The sequence below is a fragment of the Bombina bombina genome, chromosome 1, assembly GCF_027579735.1.
Source record: "Bombina bombina isolate aBomBom1 chromosome 1, aBomBom1.pri, whole genome shotgun sequence".
Taxonomy (NCBI): Eukaryota; Metazoa; Chordata; class Amphibia; order Anura; family Bombinatoridae; genus Bombina; species Bombina bombina.
In genome coordinates this window covers 1338322830-1338344981 of record NC_069499.1, presented here as the reverse complement: position 1 = coordinate 1338344981, position 22152 = coordinate 1338322830, and the positions used below count along the sequence as shown (strand labels likewise).

General features: G+C 41.8%; 1 protein-coding gene across 1 annotated transcript in view; it reads right to left on the bottom strand.

Annotated features, from left to right (window-relative positions):
• Positions 1–22152, bottom strand: part of CNOT1 (CCR4-NOT transcription complex subunit 1) — a gene marked incomplete in the record, with an annotated part of 753971 nt that overhangs the window by 689878 nt on the left and 41941 nt on the right. Inside the window, 1 exon segment of the mRNA XM_053702424.1 lies at positions 8559–8666. Coding sequence (XP_053558399.1) covers positions 8559–8666 — 108 coding nt within the window.

Sequence of the window (22152 nt, the reverse complement as noted above, 5' to 3'; positions counted from 1 at the left end):
CAGATTTGAATAGAATCAAAGACCCTGTTCCATTACTGGAACAATCACTCCTGGGAGGAAAAGTCCTGAACGCAGTTCAAGAATGCCTTTTTTTACCTGGTCTGCAGATAATCTTGAGAGGTGGAATCTGCCCCTAGAAGTGAAGGTTTTAAATTCTATTTTGTAACCCTGAGATACTATGTCCACAGCCCAAGGATCTGGGACATCTCATATCCACGCTCGACAAAACAGGGAAACTCTGCCCCCCACTTGATCCGATCCCGTAACGGGGGCAGACCCTTCATGCCGACTTGGAATAAGGGGAAACAATCAAAGAAACCCTTAGCTGAGTCTAAGACTGATTGGGTTTCCAAGAAGACTTGGACTGCTCCTGCATGGAAGAGAGAGAGAGAGGAAGACTTTTAAAGTTACGAAAGGAACAAAAATGACTAACGTCCTTTGAGTCTGTTCTTGCATTGCTGTAGAAAAGACCCTTTTTTTCACCCGTAATATCAGAAATTATTTCTGTCAGACAAGGTCCGAACAAAGGTCTTACCCTTGTAAGGAAGCGCCAAAAGCTTGGACTTGGAGGTAACATAAGTTGATCAAGATTTTAGCCACAATGCCCTACGGGTTAAGACAGACAAGCCTGACATCTTGGCTCCCAGTCTAATAACTTGCATGTTAGCATCAGAAATAAAGGAATTGGCTAGTTTGACAGCCTTGCCTTAATCTTATATCTCCTCCAACGGAGTCTCTACTAAAATTGATTCAGACAAAGGCATGGCACCAATAAGATACCGCACTTGCTATTGTGGTAATACAAACTGCAGGTTGCCATTGAAGACCTTGATGAACACACATATTCAAATAAGCTTCCAGCTTTTTGTCCATGGAATCCTTAAAGAAACAGCTATCCTCTATAGGGATCGTAGTTCTCTTAGCCAGAGTAGAAATAGCCCCTTCTACTTTAGGCACCGTGCCCCAAGAATCTTTAATAGAGTCAGCAACAGGGAACATCTTTTTAAATACAGGAGACGGGGAGAAAGGAATCTCTGGCTTTTCCCATTCCTGTGAAATAATCTCCGTCACACGGTCTGTGAGGAAGGAACATCATAGAATTTATTAAATGGACTAGAATTCTTAGGGTTGACAACAGAAGTATGAGTCGCCCAAAGTAGCCAATACCCCCTTTAACAGTTCACAAAAGGTGTTCATCTGATACTGAAGTAAACTTCAGATTTAAGCTTGAAGGAATAATACGGTTTAAATCTGAGATTTCACCCTCAAGAGGCTACCGATGTATCCTCCTCAGACTTATGAGGGAGGGCAACCTGCGTAGCAGTAGGTGGAACAGAAACCTTACTATCTGAATTTCTAGTTTTCCTCTTGCGTTTTCCCAGCATAGGAAAAGCAGATAATGCAGCAAAATCTGCAGGCAAATAATCTCCTCCAGGAGGCTGAGGGGAACTGCAGGGCACTGTATGTGACGCCAGAGGCTTGGGACGTTTGAGGAGAAAGCTGTGGCATTGCCTGAACAGAATCATCCTGAGAGACATTGGGCTCAGGGGGCAACAATTTATCTTTAAAATGAAGTGTTCTAGCCAAGCATGCAGCACAGAATTGCATAGGCAAAACAATGTGCCTCAAGGCATAACAAGCATTTGTCAAGACAGAGTCTAGGTCCACGTCCACAATACTAAATAAAAAATTCCGCAAATTGAATTTTTTTTAAAAACACTGTCACTAAGACTTTTTAATACCACAACTGCTTAACGTTATGCAAAAAAAAATCTTTAAAAATAAACCAATAACCATAACACTTCTACTATATGATCGTTTGAGACTTCTAGCAGCCAAATTCTGTATATCGACACTAAAATTCAATGACGCCGCTCCGCGAATACCCGACCTGTATAAAACATAAGCCACACACATACTAAAAGTATTTCAACAAAATTAGACCAAAGAGGAAAAACGTCCCAATAAAGGGAAGATTAACCCCTAGTCTCAACATAAATAATGTGCCTGCCCACTGCCAAAGAAAATCCTGTATAAAGGATTTTAAAAATGTCCCCATCTACTGCATAAGACATTGTTCTGAAGTGCAAGCCTCCAAGACCTAGAAGACAAAAACACTTACCTGTAGTCTAGCTGTCCGGCAGGAAGACCGCTCAGAAGGCGTGAAAGGACATATACTCCTTACAGAGACCTGTAGAAAAAGAAAGAACAGAGTAACTAACTCTGGCTTTCTGTACCATGGGCAACAATGTGTTAGGAAACAAAGCAAGGACTACCTCACAACTTCCTAACTGCATAAAAGCCACCACTACTCGACTTAAGAGATTGATGTGGACTCGGCTAAAACCAAATCCTTGCTTGCAGGGAAATGTATCCGAAAAAGGAATTAATTTCTTCAGACAACAAACTTCACCTCCTCCATTGACAGAGGCAAAGAGAATGACTTGGAATTATAGGTAGGGGAGTGACACTTAACAGCTTTGCTATGGTGCTCTTTGCCGCCTCCTGCTGGCCAGGAGTGATATTCCCACTAGTAATTGAAATGATGTTGGACTCTCCATATCTTGGAAAGCAATACAAAAAAACTTTAGTTATGCTTACCAGATAACTTTCTTTTCTTCTGACGGGGAGAGTCCACGGCTGCATTCATTACTTTTGGGAAATACAGAACCTGGCCACCAGGAGGAGGTAAAGACACCCCAGCCAAAGGCTTAAATACCTCCCCCTACTTCCCTCATCCCCCAGTGATTCTGCCAAGGGAACAAGGAACAGTAGGAGAAATATCAGGGTTAAAAAAAAGGTGCCAGAAGAAAAAAAAAAAAGAAAAAAAAAAGAGGCCGCCCCATGAAAACACGGGCTGGGAGCTGTGGACTCTCCCTGTCAAAAGAAAAGAAAATTATCTGGTAATCATAATTTAAGTTTTTCTTCTTCAACGGGGAGAGTCCACAGCTGCATTCATTACTTTTGGGAAATCAATACCCAAGCTTAGAGAGGACACTGAATGCAAAACGGGCGGGAACAAAAAGGCAGCCCATTCTGATGGCACCACAGCCTGACACAACCCGGATTCCAGATTTAAAAAAAAAAAAAAACACACTTCAACAGAAGCAGGAAGAACAAAAATATGGGAGGACAAGATAACTGCCCCTCAATATGGAACCATAACAATCCCAGTTAGAGATCACTCTAAATGCAGGACTCAACTGAGAACAAAAAGCTTTTGGAGGAGACAAAAGTCCCACTCACAAGAAGCACACAACCCAAAACCCCTCCATGAACAATGGTAAGGTAAACAAACAAACCCACACCAAATTCTCCTTAACTGAAAGAAGAGAAGATGATAAGAAGGTCCAAAAGAACCTCCAGAAACAATCCACGAAGAAGCCCCTAGTATAACTCGAAAAAAAGCTGCTACTAGGCTGCAAGAGGACAAAGTCCGGTACAAAATACTCTACCGACGGAGGAGAGCAAAGAAAAGAAAAAAAAATTCCAGATCACCTCCTACATAGAGCCAAAAGGAACAAATGTAAAGCCTTAACCTGAACAGAAGTCCCAGAAGGTAAAAAGGATCAAAGGTAGAACAAGACTACCTTACCATAGACAGCTAACTAGCACAGAGGAACTGAACACCCGTAGGTCATAAAAAAAACCCGGAGCAGAACAGGAACGCAATAGTAACATCAGCTTACGCCACTAACTAAAGCTGCAGGCTTCCATTGGTAGGCAGTTAGACAAAACGTCAAAACATAGTAACTAGCTAACTGAATAGCTAGCAAACTTGCACCAGGACATTCCTGGAAAGGAAACGGGGGGGTGGGGACCTCAGAAAGCAGGGCGGACCAACTCCTCCCCTATTAGAAAATGGGGTAAGGAAGGACAAAACCCTGCCCAATAAGGAAGAACCAGCTACCCGCTAAGGGAAGGGTCCCAAACCAACTGCAAAGGCCTCCCAACCTAAGTAAGGATCCTGCGGGTGACAAGATACATGGTCGATTCCCAAACAGAGCAGTCAGAATTCCTGACTGCTACTCCGATCGAACAGTCCTAACACTGAAGCGACTGTCAATGACCCAAGGACAAGAGATTAAAAAAAATCCCAGCATCAACAAAGACCAGAGATCAGCTAATGAATCTCCAACCACGAGTTCCTAAGGAAAAGAAGCAGGAAGAAGGCACTGACACCCAGAGAGACTAACTCGGGATCCAGGATACCCATCCTCGCTACCTCTCAGAAACCCGAAGGGAGGGTACACTGCAAACAAGAGAAAACCTCAACCCACTGAACTCCTAGAGTCAGATGAGGAAAACTACCTCAGGATGAGCCAACTGGATAGGTGCAGTAGACCAGATTCTTCCAAATAGAAGAACATTCCTAACGGATTCTTCCATCACAGTAGGAAGAATTGGAGCCTAGTCAAGTCAGACAAAACACTACCGTTCAAGCAAATGGAGGCCCCAAGAGTGGTTTACAAGAAAGCACCCAACCTAAGGGATTTATTGGTGCATAATGATCCGGTGACTTACTACAAAAAAGCACCTGGATGGAAAAAGAAAATTGGGATGCTACAAGTGTGGGGACTGTACCACTTGCAATAGCATGCTCACTGGTCCAGACTTCCATCACCCATATACTGGGAAAAAATAAGATATCACAGGTTATCTTGAACTAATGATTTTGTGATACACTCTCCTGTCAGTGTTCCCATGTGTACGTGGGAAAGACAAACTACATTCAGAGAAAGGATGGCAAACCATTACTGTTCCATTCGTGATGGCATCAAGAAAGGAACCTCCGACCAGCCAGTTGCACAACATTTTGTGCAAGCAGGCCACACTGTGGCTAGCCTAAGAACTATGCTGATTGATCACATACCTCAGTTGAAGAGAGGGGGTGATAGAAACAAGAAGCTTCTACAAATGGAAACCGTGGATCTATCGATTGGATACAGTTATCCCTAAAGGACTAAACACACAGTTGGATTACAGTGCATTTCTGGGTGATTGATATTTCTATGACTGAACGGTCTAGGTTGTATCCTCATTACTAAAAAGGACACCTGCCAGCATGACGATGCATCTAAATAATCAACTGCATTCAGATTGGGATCTATTGTACATGCTACTTGTTCCACACCCCTAATAGGAGACAATTCATGACAGATCAAGATCTCCATCTAGTGTTTGGGGTATTGTTTCAACATATGACCCTGAGTGTGTACAGATTATCACTGCTCTACTTGGTTACCTCCACAGATGTTGTTATTTATCATTTATGCAGAGTTGCTGTGTTTGGAATGTTTTAAACACAGCATACACAGCCATCTCAACAATTATCAAAGATCGAAAACGGAATAATCATATAAAGTTATGACAAACCACAAAGTTTTCTAACATACTCCTTGAGACATGATACCTCGCCTTTTTGTCAAATGATTTTTTTAGCAGTCTTAGGATTAGTCCGTGACAGGCTGTATGTTTTTCTATGTGGTTGCATTGAGGTGGGCGTGAATGAAAAGCCAATGGTGACGTAGGGACTACTTCACCGACGTCCACTGATCGGTATAATTAGCCATGTGCTTACAGGGGGCGTGTTGTCCTTCAGATTGTGTTTCTCGCCAACCACATAGTTTTAAACATGGATATAGATAGATTTTTTTATTTAGGTAGCGATAGTATTGGGGCTCATCCCACTTAGATCTTCCATAGTTTGCTCGCTGTTTGATATAATATTCAGGGTGACTATGGTGTTAATGCAAACCTGCTAGGGAGAAATATTTTGTATCGTTGCAATAGCAATACCTACAGGTGTAAAAGATCTTGATTGATTGGCCCCACACTGTTAACGAGCACTATGGGTATTTATAGGAGGTGGGTGTAGTGGTTAGCACTAGACACTTTTTCTTGCACTTTAAGCTCCCAGTGAACAAGGCACCAGTGGGTGCCGAAACGTTTGGGGATTTTATCTTTGTACCAATAAAGGATGTTATATTCAATGAAAAACCGGTGAGTGAAGTGTTTTTCTGGAGAAAGAGATAACCTGGATATTTTCTACACAGCACCCCGGTATTCAATACTGAGGATTGGTGAGTGCATTCGTTTGGACTATGATAGATATAAAATTGTACGTTCCATAATAGCCATGAGCCCCAAAATATCTACACAAAATCAAACATAATTAAAGTCCCAAATACAAGAAATAAAAGAAAGCGAGTCGGGGCAAGTTGCCATGACTCGCTTTCTTTTTTCTCTCGTATTTGGATCATTTGACAGACCCACGGAAGGTCTGCTAGCAGTTTGCGGGGCAGCTGCTATATGCAGAGGAGGCGTTGTTACTCTCACTTATCTAGTGGCGACGTGGAACTAGGGGAATACCAACAGAAGAGGACACAGACCGGTACCGCGGTGAATGCCTAAGGAAAGTTTGCAGGACTGCAACATCCGGAATACAATGTACTATTAATCTTATAGCGGTTATACCTAATTACGCTACTTTATGTGAGTGGATTGTTGGTGTTTGGATTCCCTGCTCTGTAACTATTTGAGCGCTAGATAAGGGATCTTTAGAGGTGAGGAACTTTATGATTAAAGTCCCCCCCACTGCTCAATAACCCCCCTAAGGAGATATTAACCCTTGATTCCATAAAGATAAAGGAGTCACACTGAGACTGTCTTCTATCATTTACATTACATCCACAATGAAAGTAAAATGAACTATCTTACCGGAATCTATGCCGTGGAACAGTAACACGGTCCTTCAAGTATGACAGATAGTAGCATTGCCTCTGACATGAACTTGAGTGAAGAAAGCAGGCAGAGAAACTCGTCAACGCCGATTGCTTATGGCTTATGAGTCGGGATGGTTTCGCAGAAAGACTCTCCCTGAATCTCCGGACGCTAACCTTCATCCATGCTCTCACTGAGAGGCTGACAGGACTACTTAAAACACCAGTCCCATCTCGAAGAGTACTACATCCATAAGAGACTACTCCGTAATATTCTGACACTTCTCTACCAACTTCCTGTGACGAAAGGCAAAGAATGACCGGGGGGGGGAATGAGTGAAGTGGGGGAGGTATTTAAAGGGACACTGAACCCAAATTTTCTCTTGTTATTCAGATACAGCATGAAATTTTAAGCAACTTTCAAATTTAAAAAAATTAACTATTTTTTCTTCATTCTCTTGCTATCTTTATTTGAAAAATAAGTCATCTAAGCTTTTTTTGGTTCAGTCCTCTGGACAGCACTTTATTGGTGGATGAATTTATCCAATAATCACCAAGAACAACCCAGGTTGTTCACCAAAAATGGGCCGGCATCTAAACTTACATTCTTGCATTTCAAATAAAGATACCAAGATAATGAAGAAAATTTGATAATAGCAGTAAATTAGAAAGTTGCTAAAAATTGCATGCTCTATCTGAATCACGAAAGAAAAAAAAAAAAGTTTGTGTTCAGTGTCCCTTTAAGCCTTTGGCTGGGGTGCCTTTGCCTCCTCCTGGTGGCCAGGTTCTGTATTTCCCAAAAGTAATGAATACAGCTGTGGACTCTCCCGTTTAAGAAGAAAAATGATACATCTATATTAATTTCAATTCAAACAGCATTTGCATTACGTGTTTAACAAAATTCATAAAAGTGAGTACTCTTTTTGCCTAAAAACTGAATTACTACTTTAAAATTGCATGGTCTATCTGAATCATGAACGTTTTTTGTTTTTTTTTTCTTTTTTTTTTTTTTTTTTTTTTTAAAAGGGACACGAAACCCAATTTTTTTCTTTCATGATTCAGATAGAGAAGACATTTTTAAACAACTTTGTAATCTACTTCTATTATCTAATCTGTTTCATTCTCTGGGTATCATTTGTTGAAGAAGCAGCAATGCAATAATGGTTTCTAACTGAACTCATGGGTGAGCCAATCACAATCGAGATATATATGCAGCCACCAATCAAAAGCTAGGACCTAGGTTATCTGCTGCTAATGAGCTTGCCTAGATAAACCTTTCAGCAAAAGGATAACAAGGGAAGGAAGTAAATTAAATAGAAGTAAATTGGAAAGTTGTTAAAAATTGTATTCTCTATCTGAATCATGAAGAAAATTGTTGGGTTTCATGTACCTTTATCCTTTCAATTTACTTTTATTAAATGTATTTTGCTTGATTAATATGTTTTTCAAAGGATATCTAGAGATGCTCAGGACTAGCAATGTACTACTGGGAGCTACCTAGTAATTGGTAGCTTCCCACATGCTTGTCATTCACTCATCCTATGTGTTCAGCTAAATCCAAGTAATGTATAGTCTGCTCCAAAGCAGTAATGCATTTAACCTATTTACCCTTTTGTAGCTACTAACAAATCAGGAATACAAAACACCGATTTACTATGGATTAAAGGTGTGTGTGCATTATAATCATTGGTACACAAATATAATCATTGGCTTGTGTAAACTATCCTTCAGTACCCCTCTGATGCTTTTCTCATGTAAAAAATACCCCAAAAAGGGTTTTACATTAAGTTTATTTTATACCCTTTTAATAGAATATTAAAATACTAGCATTGTTACCTGATGAAAATCTTTGCCACTGCTTTTACCATCGCCACTGAAATCCACATGTGAGAATAGACAGCGTAACAAGTGCCTGTCTGCCTCAGGACCGTGCCGATTCACAATCTAACAAAGAAGAATATAATCAGTTCCATTCAATCTAATAATCGTTTTTAAAAATACATGACAACGCTTCTAAATCTGCATGTTATAGGTGGATTTGTGCGTTAATGCCACTAAACTGAACTGCTATTGAGTTGTCTGAAACTAGTGTCATGCCAAGGATTTCACTTGACTATATCCTAAGATTAGTATTGCATAAACCAGGGCTCCACAAATCTGTTTAAAATGTAGTTGTTGAACAGTGGTATTTGTAAATAGATCTATGGAGAATAACCGCAAAACATTATGAGCCAGGGGTAAAATTCTAGGAGCCAGTTCCTACCCGACTCCTGGGTTTGTGAAGCCCTGGCATAAACTACCTTAATAGAAGGCAGCATGGAGCAGTTACAATAAAAATTCAATTTATTAAAGGAATGTGGACATTATTTTTTATTTGCAACATATTCTGAAGTGCTAGAACATAATTATAATTATGCATGATTTATAATATGCAGCAGTGCTCCATAGTATTTTAATTCAATTTCTAGTAGTCGTCCCCACCGCTATACAAGCCCCTTGTTCTAGGGCTTGAAGCAGAGGGTGGTAGTAGAAAGAAAAGAAAAAAGATGCAACAGCAATAAAGCATGCAAAAAAGTTAAGGGGCAGTCTACTCTAAAGGTTATAAAGTATATTAATATAACAACGTTAGTTGTGAAAAATTGGGTAATAAGTAGTAAATAAAACAACTTTTGAACATATACATTTCTGCCCATTTCTAAGGCCCAGCAGGCCGCCTTTATCTCAGGACATTTTTAAAGCTTTTCACAGCAACACACTGCTCATTCATGTGTGCCATATAAATAACATTGTGCTCACTCCTGTGCAGTTATTTATGAGTCACCACTAATTGTCTAACATGCAAGTCTGTAAATAGAACAGAGATAAGGAGGCAGTCTGAGAAGGTTTAGATACAAGGTAATCAGAGTTAAAGTATATTTAAAGAAACATTAATTTTTATCCCGTGGCGGGTCTGGCACTTTCAAGGCCACGAGCAACCACAAAACACTAGGTAATGTTCAAAGGATGTGTACAGCTTAAATCCAAACATGTTTTTCAGCCTATATGGGCCTTGTCAGAAATAGCTCAGCAACATTACTCTGTTCAAGGGGATCTCACTAGGTTGCTCTCAATATTAAAGAGGCAAATCTGAAAAAGTAAAAAAAAAAAAAATGTATGCTTACCTGATAAATTTCTCTTGCGATGTATCGAGTCCACGGATCATCCAATACTTGTGGGATATTCTCCTTCCCAACAGGAAGTGGCAAAGAGCACCCACAGCAGAGCTGTCTATATAGCTCCTCCCCTAACTCCACCCCCCAGTCATTCGACCAAAGGCTAGGAAGAAAAAGGAGAAACTATAGGGTGCAGAGGTGACTGAAGTTTTATAATAAAATATACTACCTGTTTTAAATAGACAGGGCGGGCCGTGGACTCGATACATCGCAAGAGAAAGAAATTTATCAGGTAAGCATACATTTTGTTTTCTCTTGCAAGATGTAGCGAGTCCACGGATTCATCCAATACTTGTGGGATACCAATACCAAAGCTTTAGGACACGGATGAAGGGAGGGACAAGACAGGAACCTAAACGGAAGGCACCACTGCTTGTCTCCCAAAAATAGCCTCCAAAGAAGCAAAAGTATAAAATTTGTAAAATTTTTAAAAAGTATGAAGCGAAGACCAAGTCGCCGCCTTATAAATCTGTTCAACAGAAGCCTCATTTTTAAAAGCCGATGTGGAAGCCACCGCTCTAGTAGAGTGAGCAGTAATCCTTTCAGGAGGCTGCTGGCCAGCAGTCTCATAAGCCAAAACGGATGATGCTTCTCAGCCAAAAAGCAAGAGGTTGCCGTAGCCTTTTGACCTCTCCGCTTTCCAGAATAGACAACAAACAATGAAGATGTTTGACGTAAATCTTTAGTTGCTTGTAAGTAGAACTTTAAAGCACGAACCACATCTAGGTTGTGCAACAGCCGTTCCTTCTTGGAAGGATTAGGACACAGAGAAGGAACAACAATTTCCTGATTGATATTCCTATTAGAAACAACCTTAGGAAGAAATCCAGGTTTGGTACGCAAAACCACCTTATCAGCATGGAAAACAAGATAAGGTGAGTCACACTATAAAGCAGATAATTCAGAAACTCTTCGAGCCGAAGAGATAGCTACTAAAAACAGAACTTTCCAAGATAGAAGCTTAATATCTATGGAATGCTTAGGTTCAAACGGAACCCCTTGAAGAACTTTAAGAACTAAATTTAAACTCCATGGCGGAGCAACAGGTTTAAACACAGGCTTGATTCTAACTAAAGCCTGACAAAACGCCTGAACGTATGGAACATCCGCCAGACGCTTGTGTAAAAGTTTAGACAAAGCAGATATTTGTCCCTTTAAGGAACTAGCTGATAATCCCTTCTCCAATCCTTCTTGGAGAAAGGATAATAGCCTAGGAATGCTGATCTTACTCCATGAGTAACCCTTGGAATCACACCAGTAAAGATATTTACGCCATATCTTATGATAGATTTTTCTGGTGGCAGGCTTTCGAGCCTGAATCAAGGTATTCATGACCGATTCAGAGAAACCACGCTTTGCTAAAATCAAGCGTTCAATCTCCAAGCAGTCAGACGCAGAGAAAGTAGGTTTGGATGCTTGAATCAGAAGGTCCTGCCTCAGCGGCAGAGTCCATGATGGGATGGATGACATGTCCACCAGGTCTGCATACCAAGTCCTGCGTGGCCACGCAGGTGCTATCAAAATCACTGAAGCTCTCTCCTGCTTGATTCTGGCAATCAAGACGTGGAAGGAGAGGGAATGGTGGCAACACATAGGCCAGGTTGAAGGACCAGGGCACTGCTAGAGCATCTATCAGCACTGCCTGGGGATCCCTTGACCTGGACCCATAACAAGGAAGCTTGGCGTTCTGACGAGACACCATCAGATCCAATTCTGGTGTGCCCCATAGCTGAATCAGTTGAGCAAATACCTCCGGATGGAGTTCCCACTCCCCCAGATGAAAAGTCTGACTTAGAAAATCTGACTCCCAGTTCTCTACCCCTGGGATATGGATTGCTGAAAGATAGCAAGAGAGAGAGTCTGCCCATCGGATTATTTTGGAAACCTCTATCATCGCTAGAGAACTCAGTGTTCCCCCTTGATGATTGATAAGCTACAGTCGTGATGTTGTCCGACTGAAATCTGATTAATTTGGCCGCAGCCAGTTGAGGCCACGCCTGAAGCGCATTGAATATCACTCTCAGTTCTAGAATGTTTATCGGGAGGAGAGTCTCCTCCTGAGACCATAACCCCTGTGCTTTCAGGGAGTTCCAGACTGCACCCCAGCCCAGTAGGCAGGCATCTGTCGTAACCATGACCCACTCTGGTCTGCCGAAACACATTCCCCAAGACGGGTGAACCTGTGACAACCACCAGAGAAGAGAATCTCTGGTCTCCTGATCCAGATCTATCTGACGAGAGAAATCTTCATAATCCCCATTCCACTGTTCGAGCATGCATAGTTGCAGTGGTCTGAGGTGTAGGCGAGCAAACAGAACTATGTCCATTGCCGCTACCATTAGTCCGATTACCGCCATACACTGATCCACTGATGGACGAGGAATGGAATGAAGAGCTCGGCAGGTGGTTACGAGTTTTAATTTCCTGACCTCCGTCAGAAATATTTTCATTTCTACCGAGACTATCAGAGTTCCTAGGAAGGAAACTCTTGTGAGGGGGAAAGAACTCTTTATGTTCACCTTCCACCCATGAGATCTCAGAAAAGCCAACACGATGTCCGTGTGAGACTTGGCTAGTTGGAAAGTTGACGCTTGAATTAAGATGTCGTCTAGATAAGGCGCCACTGCTATGCCCCGCGGTCTTAGAACCGCCAGAAGGGACCCTAACACTTGTGAAAATTCTGGGAGCCGTGGCCAACCCGAAGGGAAGGGCCACAAACTGGTAATGTCTGTCCAGAAAGGCGAACCCGAGAAATTGGTGATGATCTCTGTGAATAGGGATGAGCAGATACGCATCCTATAACTCCAGTGGTCATCTATTGACCCTCCCGGATCAGTGGCAGAATAGTCCGAATAGTCTCCATCTTGAAAGACGGGACTGAGGAATTTGTTTAGGATCTTGAGATCCAAGATTGGTCTGAAAGTTCCTTCTTTTTTGGGAACCACAAACAGGTTGGAGTAAAACCCTTGCCCCTGTTCCGCTCTTGGAACTGGGTGAATCACTCCCATGGTATGTAGGTCTTCTACACAGCGTAAGAACGCCTTTTTTGTTTGGTTTGCAGACAATTGAGAAATGCAAAATCTCCCCCTTGGGGGGGAATCTTTGAAGTCCAGAAAATATACCTGGGAAACAATTTCTAAAGCCCAGGAATCGTAAACATCTCTTGCCCAAGCCTGAGCGAAGAGAGAGTCTGCTCCCTACTAGATCCGGTCCCGGATCGGGGGCTACCCCTTCATGCCGTCTTGGAGGCAGCTGCAGGCTTCTTGGCCTGTTTACCCTTGTTCCAAGGTCTCCAGTCTGACTTGGATTGATCAAAATTCCGCTCTTGCTTTGCAGCAGGGGAAGCTGGACCACTCTTGAAGTTTCAAAAAGAAAGAAAATGATTTTGTTTGGTCCTTATCTTATTTGTTTTATCCTGAGGGAGGGTATGGCCTTTCCCTCCAGTGATGTCTGAAATAATTTCCTTCAGTTCAGGCCCAAATAGGGTCTTTCCTTTGAAAGGGATGGTCAAAAGCTTTCATTTTGATGACACATCAGCTGACCAGGACTTAAGCCATAACTCTCTCCGCGCTAAAATGGCAAAACCTGAATTATTTGCCGCTAATTTAGCCAGTTGAAAAGTGGCATCTGTAATGAAAGAATTAGCCAGCTTAAGAGCCTTAATTCTATCCAGAATATCATCTAATGGGGTCTCCCCCTGAAGAGCCTCGAACCAAAAAGCAGCTGCAGTAGTTACAGGAACAATGCACGCAATAGGTTGGAGAAGAAAACCTTGATGAACAAAAATTTTCTTTAGGAGACCCTCTAATTTTTTATCCATAGGATCTTTGAAAGCACAACTGTCTTCAATAGGTATAGTTGTAAGCTTAGCTAGTGTAGAAATAGCTCCCTCCACCTTAAGGACCGTCTGCCACGAGTCCCGCATGGTGTCAGATTGGGAAACATTTTCTTAAAAGTAGGAGGGGGAGCGAACGGAATACCTGATCTATCCCACTCCTTAGAAACAATATCCGCAATCCTCTTGGGGACCGGAAAAACATCAGTGTAAACAGGAAGTATTTGTCCATTTTACACAATTTCTCTGGAACCACAATAGGGTCACAATCATCCAGAGTCGCTAATACCTCCCTGAACAACAAGCGGAGGTGTTCTAGCTTAAATTTAAAGGCCGTCATATCAGAGTCTGAGGGAGCGTCTTTCCTGAATCAGAAATCTCTCCCTCAGACAGCAAATCCCGTACACCTAATTCAGAACATTGTGAGGGTATATCGGATACGGCTACTAAAGCGTCAGAAAGCTCAGCATTTGTTCTTAACCCAGAGCTCTCACGCTTCCCTTGTAACCCAGGCAGTTTAGATAAAACCTCTGTGAGGGTAGAATTCATAACTGCTGCCATGTCTTGTAAGGTAAATGAAGTAGACGCACTAGAGGTACTTGGCGTCACTTGTCCGGGCGTTACTGGTTGTGACACTTGGGGAGAACTAGATGGCATAACCTCATTTCTTTCTGTCTGAGAATCCACTAGCGCTACATTTTTAAGTGCTACAATATGCTCTTTAAAATTTATAGACATATCAGTACAAGTGGGACACATTCTAAGAGGGGGTTCCACAATGGCTTCTAAACATATTGAACAAGGAGTTTCCTTGATGTCAGACATGTTTAACAGGCTAGTAATGAGAAGCAAGCTTGGAAAACACTTTATTCAATGTAAAAAAAACAATTTCAAACAACGGTACTGTGCCTTTAAGAGAAAAAAAATAAAAAAAATATAAAGAAGATGTACATGTTCTGCAAAACTGCAAACTTTTCGAATTTTTTACAGTATATGTAGTAAGCCTTAGTAAGGTTGCCCCACTAGTAAAAACATAATTTATGCTTACCTGATAAATTTATTTCTCTTGTAGTGTATCCAGTCCACGGATCATCCATTACTTATGGAATATATTCTCCTTCCCAACAGGAAGTTGCAGAAGTCCACCCATAGCAAAGCTGCTATATAGCTCCTCCCCTAACTGCCATATTCAGTCATTCGACCGAAAACATGCAGAGAAAGGAGAAACCATAGGGTGCAGTGGTGACTGTAGTTCAAATGAAAAAATTACCTGCCTTAAAGTGACAGGGCGGGCCGTGGACTGGATACACTACAAGAGAAATAAATTTATCAGGTAAGCATAAATTAGGTTCTCTTGTTAAGTGTATCCAGTCCACGGATCATCCATTACTTATGGAATACCAATACCAAAGCTAAAGTACACGGATGATGGGAGGGACAAGGCAGGTACTTAAACGGAAGTTACCACTGCCTGTAAAAAACCCTTTCTCCCAAAAATAGCCTCCGAAGAAGCAAGGTATCAAATTTGTTAAATTTGAAAAAGTATGAAGCGCAGACCAAGACTCCGTCTTGTAAATCTGTTCAACAGAAGCAACATTTAAAAAAGGCCCAAGTGAAAACCACAGCTCTAGTAGAATGAGCTGCAATCCCTTCAGGAGGCTGCTGTCCAGCAGTCTCATAAGCTAAATGAATTATGCTTTTTAACCAAAAAGACAGAGAGGCTGCTGAAGTCTTTTGACCTCTCCTCTGTCCAGAATAGACAACAAACAAGATGAACGTTTGATGAAAACTGTAGTAGCTTGTAAGTAAAACTTTAAAGCACAAACCACATCCAATATTGTGTAATAGACGTTCCTTCTTTGAGGAAGGATTAGGATACAAGCATGGAACAACTATCTCTTGAGTGATGTTCTTGTTAGATACCACCTTAGGAAAAAACCCAGGTTGGTACGCAGGACTACCTTATCCGTACGAAGGACCAGATAAGGAGAATCACATTGTAACACAGATAACTTGGAGACTCTACGAGTCGAGGAAATAGCTACCCAAAAGGAACTTTCCAAGATAAAGATTGATATCTATGGAACAAAAAAGGTTCAAACGGAACTTCTTGAAGAGCATTAAGAACCAGGTTTAAGCTCCATGGTGGAGCAACAGTTTTAAACACAGGCTTGGATCTAACCAAAGCCTGACCAAATGCCTGAACGTCTAGAATACCTGCCAGACGCTGGTGCAAAAAAAAATAGACAGAGTAAAAATCTGTCCCTTTTAAGGAATTAGCCGACAACCCTTTTCTCAAAAACATCTTGGAGAAAAGATAATATCCTGGGAATCCAGGCTTTACTCCATGAGTAACCCTTGGATTCATAACAATCAGATATTTACACCATATCTATGTTCAATTTTCCTAGAGACAGGCTTTCATGTCTGTATTAAGGTATCAATGACTGACTCGGAGAAGCCATGCTTTGATAACATCAAGCGTTCAGACTCCAGGCAGTCCATCTCAGATTGATTCTATTTAGATGGTTGAAAGGACCCTGAGGTAGAGGGACCTGTCTCAGAAGCAGAGACCGTGATGGAAAGGATGACATGTCCACCAGATCTGCATACCAGGTCCTGCGTGGCTACGCAGGCGCTGTCAAAAACACCAAAGCCCTCTCCTGCTTGGTCTTGACCTCCGAAGGAAATCCCACTCCCCCGGAAGAAAAGTCTGACGACTTAGAAAATCCACCTCCCAGTTCTCAACACCTGGGATATGGATAGCTGATAGACAAGAGTGAGTCTCTGTCCAGTGAATTATTGTAAGACTTCTAACATCGCTAGGGAACTTCTGTTCCCCCTTGGTGGCTGATGTAAACCACAGTCGTGTATATTGTCCGACTGAATATGATGTACCTCAGAGTTGCTAACTGAGGCCAAGTCTGAAGAGCATGGAATATCACTCCCAGAATATTTATTAGGAGGGTCTCCTCCTAAATCCACTATCCCTGAGCCTTCAGGGAGTTCCAGACTGCATCCCAACCTAAAAGGCTGGCATCCATTGTAACAATTGTCCCATCTGACCTGCGGAAGGTCATACCCTTGGACAGATGGACCCGACATAGTCACCAGAGAAGAGAATCTCTGGTCTCTTGGTCCAGGTTCAACAGGGGGACAAATCTGTGTAATCCCCGTTCCTCTGACTGAGCATGCATAGTTGCAGCGGTCTGAAATGTAGACGTGCAAACGGTACTATGTCCCTTGCCGCTACCTATTAAGCCGATTTCATTCATGTACTGAGCCACCGAAGGGCGCGGATGGAATGAAAAACACGGCAGAAATTTAGAAACTTTGACAACCTGGACTCAGTCAGGTAAATTTTCATTTCTACAGAATCTATCAGAGTCCCTAAGAGGGAAACCCTTGAGATTGGGGATAGAGAACTCTTTCCTTGTTCACTTTCCACCCATGTGATCTCAGAAATGCCAGTACTACGTCCGTATGAGACTTGGCAATTTGGATGTTTGACGCCTGTATCAGGATGTCGTCTAAATAAGGGGCCACTTCTATGCCCCGCGGCCTAAGGACCTCCAAAGCGACCCCAGAACCTCCATAAAGATTCTTGGGGCTGTAGATATCCCAAAGGAAAGAGCTACAAACTGGTAATGCCTGTCTAGAAAGGCAAACCTGAAAAACGAAGGTGATCTTTATGCATCACAATGTGAGGATAAGCATCCTTCAAATCCATTGTAGTCCTCTATTGACTCTCCTGGATCATAGTTAAGATGGTACGAATAGTTTCCATCTTAAATGACGGAATTCTGAGGAATTTGTTTAAGATCTTTTAGATCCAAAATAGGTCTGAAGGTTCCCTCACCTTGGGAACCACAAACAGATTTGAGTAAAAACTCTGTCCCTGTTCCTCTCTTGGAACTGGATGGATCTCGTACACAATGTAAGAATGCCTCCTTTACCTGGTTTGCAGATAATTGTGAAAGGCGAAATCTCCCCTTTTTTTTGGGGGGGGGGGGGGAATCTGAAATCCAGAAGATATCTCTGGGATATAAATTCCAATGCCTAGGGATCCTGGGCATCTCTTGCCCACACCCTGGCGAAGAATGAAAGTCTGCCCCCTATAGGAGCCGTTACCGGATAGGGGTCCGTTCCTTCATGCTGCCTTAGAGGCAGCAGCAGGCTCCTTGGCCTGCTTATCTTTGTTCCAGGTCCAATTGTCTCCAGACCGCCTTGGACTGAGCAAAAATTCCCTCTTGTTTTGCCTTAGAGGAAGTGGATGCCACACCTGCCCTGAAGTTTTAAAAGGCACGAAAATTAGACCTTTTTTGGCCCTTGATTCCTATCCTGAGGAAGGGCATGACCTTTTCCTCCAGTGATATAAGCAATAATCTCCTTCAAACCAGGCCCGAATAGGGTCTGCCCCTTGAAGGGAAGTTAAGTAGCTTATTTATTAAAGTCACGACAGCTGACCATGATATAAGCCATAGCGCTCTGCGCGCCAGTATAGTAAAAAACAGAATTCTTAGCCGTTAGTCTAGTCAAATGAACAAAGGCATCAGAAAACAAAGGAATTGGCTAGCATAAGCTTGTCAAATATATTCATCCAATGGAGTCGCTAACTGTAAAGCCTCAGAGACTCAACCCAGAACGCCGCAGCAGCAGTGACAGAAGCAATGTATGCAAGGGGCTGCAGGATAAAACCCTGTTGAATAAACATTTTTTATCCATTGGATCTAAAAAGCACAACTGTCCTCGCCAGAGGTAGTGGTACGCTTAGCTAGAGTAGAAACTCTTCTCTCCACCTTAGGAACTGTCTGCCAGAAGTCCTGTGTGGTCGTAACTATTAGAAAACATTCTTCTAAAAAATAGGAGGGGAAGAGAAAGGCACACCTGGTCTATCCCATTCCTTATTAAAAAAAAAAAAATTTAGTAAACCTCTTTAGGTATTGGAAAAACATCAGTACACACCGGCACTGCATATTATTTATCCAGTCTACACAATTTCTCTGGCCCTGCGATTGTACACATTCATTCAGAGCAGCCAAAGCCTCCCTGAGCAACAAGTGGAGGTTCTCAAGCATAAATTTTAAAAGTAGAAATATCAGAATCAGGTTAAATCATCTTCCCTGAGTCAAAAAAATCACCCACAGACTAAGCATATTGTGAGGTAGTATCATACATGGTTCTTAAAGCGTCTGTATGCTCTGTATCTACCCCCAGAGCTATCTGCTTTCCTTTTATTTCAGGTAGTCTGACAAATAGTGCTGCCAGAGTATTATTCACCACTTTTGCCATGTCTTGTAAAATAAACGCTATGGACGCCCTTGATGTACTTGGCGCCATTTGAGCGTGAGTCCCTGAAGCGGGAGTCGAAGGGTCTGACACGTGGGGAGAGTTAGTCGGCATAACTTTCCCCTCGACAGAATCCCCTGGTAAAATAAACGCTATGGGTGCCCTTGATGTACTTGGCGCCATTTGAGCGTGAGTCCCTAAAGCGGGAGTCAAAAGGTCTGACACGTGGGGAGAGTTAGTCGGCATAACTACCCCCACGACAGAATCCTCTGGTGATAATGTTTTTAAAGACAACAAATGATCTTTATTGTTTAACATGAAATCAGTACATCTGGTACACATTCTAAGATGGGGTTCCACCATGGCTTTAAAACATAATGAACACAGAGCTTCCTCTATGTCAGACATGTTAGAACAGACTAATAAGCTTGGAAAACACTTTAAATCAAGTTAACAAGCAAATATATAAAATGTTACTGTGCCTTTAAGAGAAACAAATTGTCAATATTTGAAAAACAGTGAAAAAAGGCAGTAAAACAAACGAAATTTTTACAGTACATGTAATAAGGTAACAGAGCATTGCACCCACTTGCAAATGGATGATTAACCCATTAATGTAAAAAACAGATCAAAAAAACGACAGACGTTTTTAAAAACAGACAACAAAACTGCCACAGCAGAGCTGTGGATTACCTTCCCTATAAACGATTTTGGAAGTCTTTTTAGCCCTTTAGAAATGTCCTGTAGTATTCATGGGACTGCTGAGGGAATCTGGATAATTCATTTTGTAATTTTAACTGCGCAAAAAAGCGCTAAATTAGGCCCCTCCCACTCATAACAACAGTGGGAAGCTTCAGTTAACTGTTTCTATGCAAAATTTAAGCCAGCCATGTGGAAAAAACTTAGGCCCAAATAAGTTTTATCACCAAACATATGTTAAAAACGATTAAACATGCCAGCAAACGTTTTAAAACACATTTTTACAAGAGTATGTATCTCTATTAATAAGCCTGATACCAGTCGCTATCGCTGCATTTAAGGCTTTACTTACATTACTTCGGTATCAGCAGTATTTTCTTAGTCAATTCCATTCCTAGAAAAATATTTTACTGCACATACCTTATCTGCAGGAAAACCTGCACGCCATTCCCCCTCTGAAGTACCTCACTCGTCAGAATGTGTGAGAACAGCAAATGGATCTCAGTTACCTCTGCTAAGATCATAGAAAAACGCAGGCAGATTCTTCTTCCAAATACTGCCTGAGAAAAACAGCACACTCCGGTGCAATTTAAAAATAAACTTTTGATTGAAGAATAAACCAAGTATAAATCACCACAGACTCTCACGACCTATGTTGAGGCTTGCAAGAGAATGACTGAATATGGCAGTTAGGGGAGGAGCTATATAGCAGCTTTGCTGTGGGTGGACTCTTGCAACTTCCTGTTGGGAAGAAGAATATATTCCATAAGTAATGGATGATCCGTGGACTGGATACACTTAAGAGAAAGAAGAAATTAACCCTTTAATAACGAAAACGGATTGACAAGTGTGAAAAAACAGAAAATACAGTTAGCACCTTGCCACAGCTCTGCTGTGGCGCCTACCTGCCCTTAGGGGTTGAATCTGAGGGAACAAGGCTTCGTTTTGGCCCCAAAATCGAGTCAGGACCCCTCCTGTGTTGCAGGTTGCTGTCCAGTAATGAAAAACTGTGCATCTAAGGCGTAAAATTAGGCCCCACCCACCTCTTACTCGATGTCTGTGGGGCCTTAAAGTAACACCTCATGTGTTTCAAACAGCCATGTGGGATGTAAAACCTCAAAATAAGCCAAACGAACCCTCTAAATAAAAGTCCCAAAAACATTTTACCATATTTCTCAATAAAAACGTTTGCTTTATTATATAAGTGTCAACCAGAAAGTAACTTAGCCCTTATGCAAGCTTGTAATACTACAATAAGTCTCTGATTACAGCTTACCCTTCACCTCATGGGGATACCGTCAGCCTATTCTTGAAATATCAGTTTTTCTAGAAAAAAAAAAAATGACTGAACATACCTCAGTGCAGCATAGCAAGCAAACCGTTCCTTAACTGAAGTTTCCTGTACTCCTCAGCCTCTGTGGGAACAGCAGTGGATCTTAGTTACAAATGCTAAGATCATCATCCTCCAGGCAGAAATCTTCATCTCTTTTCTGCTTGAGAGTAAATAGTACACACCGGTACCATTTAAAATAAACACTTGCATGAAGAAAATAAAAACTAACATTTTGTCACCACAATCACTTTACCCTTCCTATTGCTTAGAGCCGGCAAAGAGAATGACTGGGGGGTGGGGTTAGGGGAGGAGCTATATAGACAGCTCTGCTGTGGTTGCTCTCTTTGCCACTTCCTGTTGGGAAGGAGAATATCCCACAAGTATTGGATGAATCCGTGGATTCGATACATCTTGCAAGAGAAATACTTTTAATACACATGGGAGATATAACTTAGCTGGGACCAAACATAGGTAAAGTATATAGTCAAAGATGGGAGGGAAAAAATGTAGTAAGCCTGGAGAGGCTAAGTCTGTTAAACAACTGGACAAAAATTTTTAAACCAAATGCTAAGCCCATGGAAGTCTTTCCTGTTCTGGAGGCGGTTTTTCAGATCATTTTCAAGGAATGGAAAAAAACTGGTTCTTTTTATGTCGTTTCTAAAGTTTAAGAAAATGTTCCAGATTCCTGCTTCCAATCCAGAACTTTGGGAGTTCATGTCAAAGGTTGACTGTGCTCTCTCCATGTTAGCTCAAAGAACCACCATTTTTTTTGGAGGAAAGCACTTCTTTCAGAGATCCCATGGACAGGAAGGCTATCTTAAAAATCTTTCTTTCAAGGACCAAACTTGTTCCAACCAGTGGTTGGAATCGCTTGTTACTGGGGCTGCATCTTTTTGGTGTGATTATTAATCAGATTTAGTTTCTAATGAGGCTATATTGGAGGATATTCAAGACCGTGTAAGGTAGTGGTTTCAAAGTACCAGCCCCAGGGCCATATGCGGCCCTAAAGATAGTTTAATCTAGCCCTGCCCTGTTTAATAAATTATTAATTTGAGCTGCATT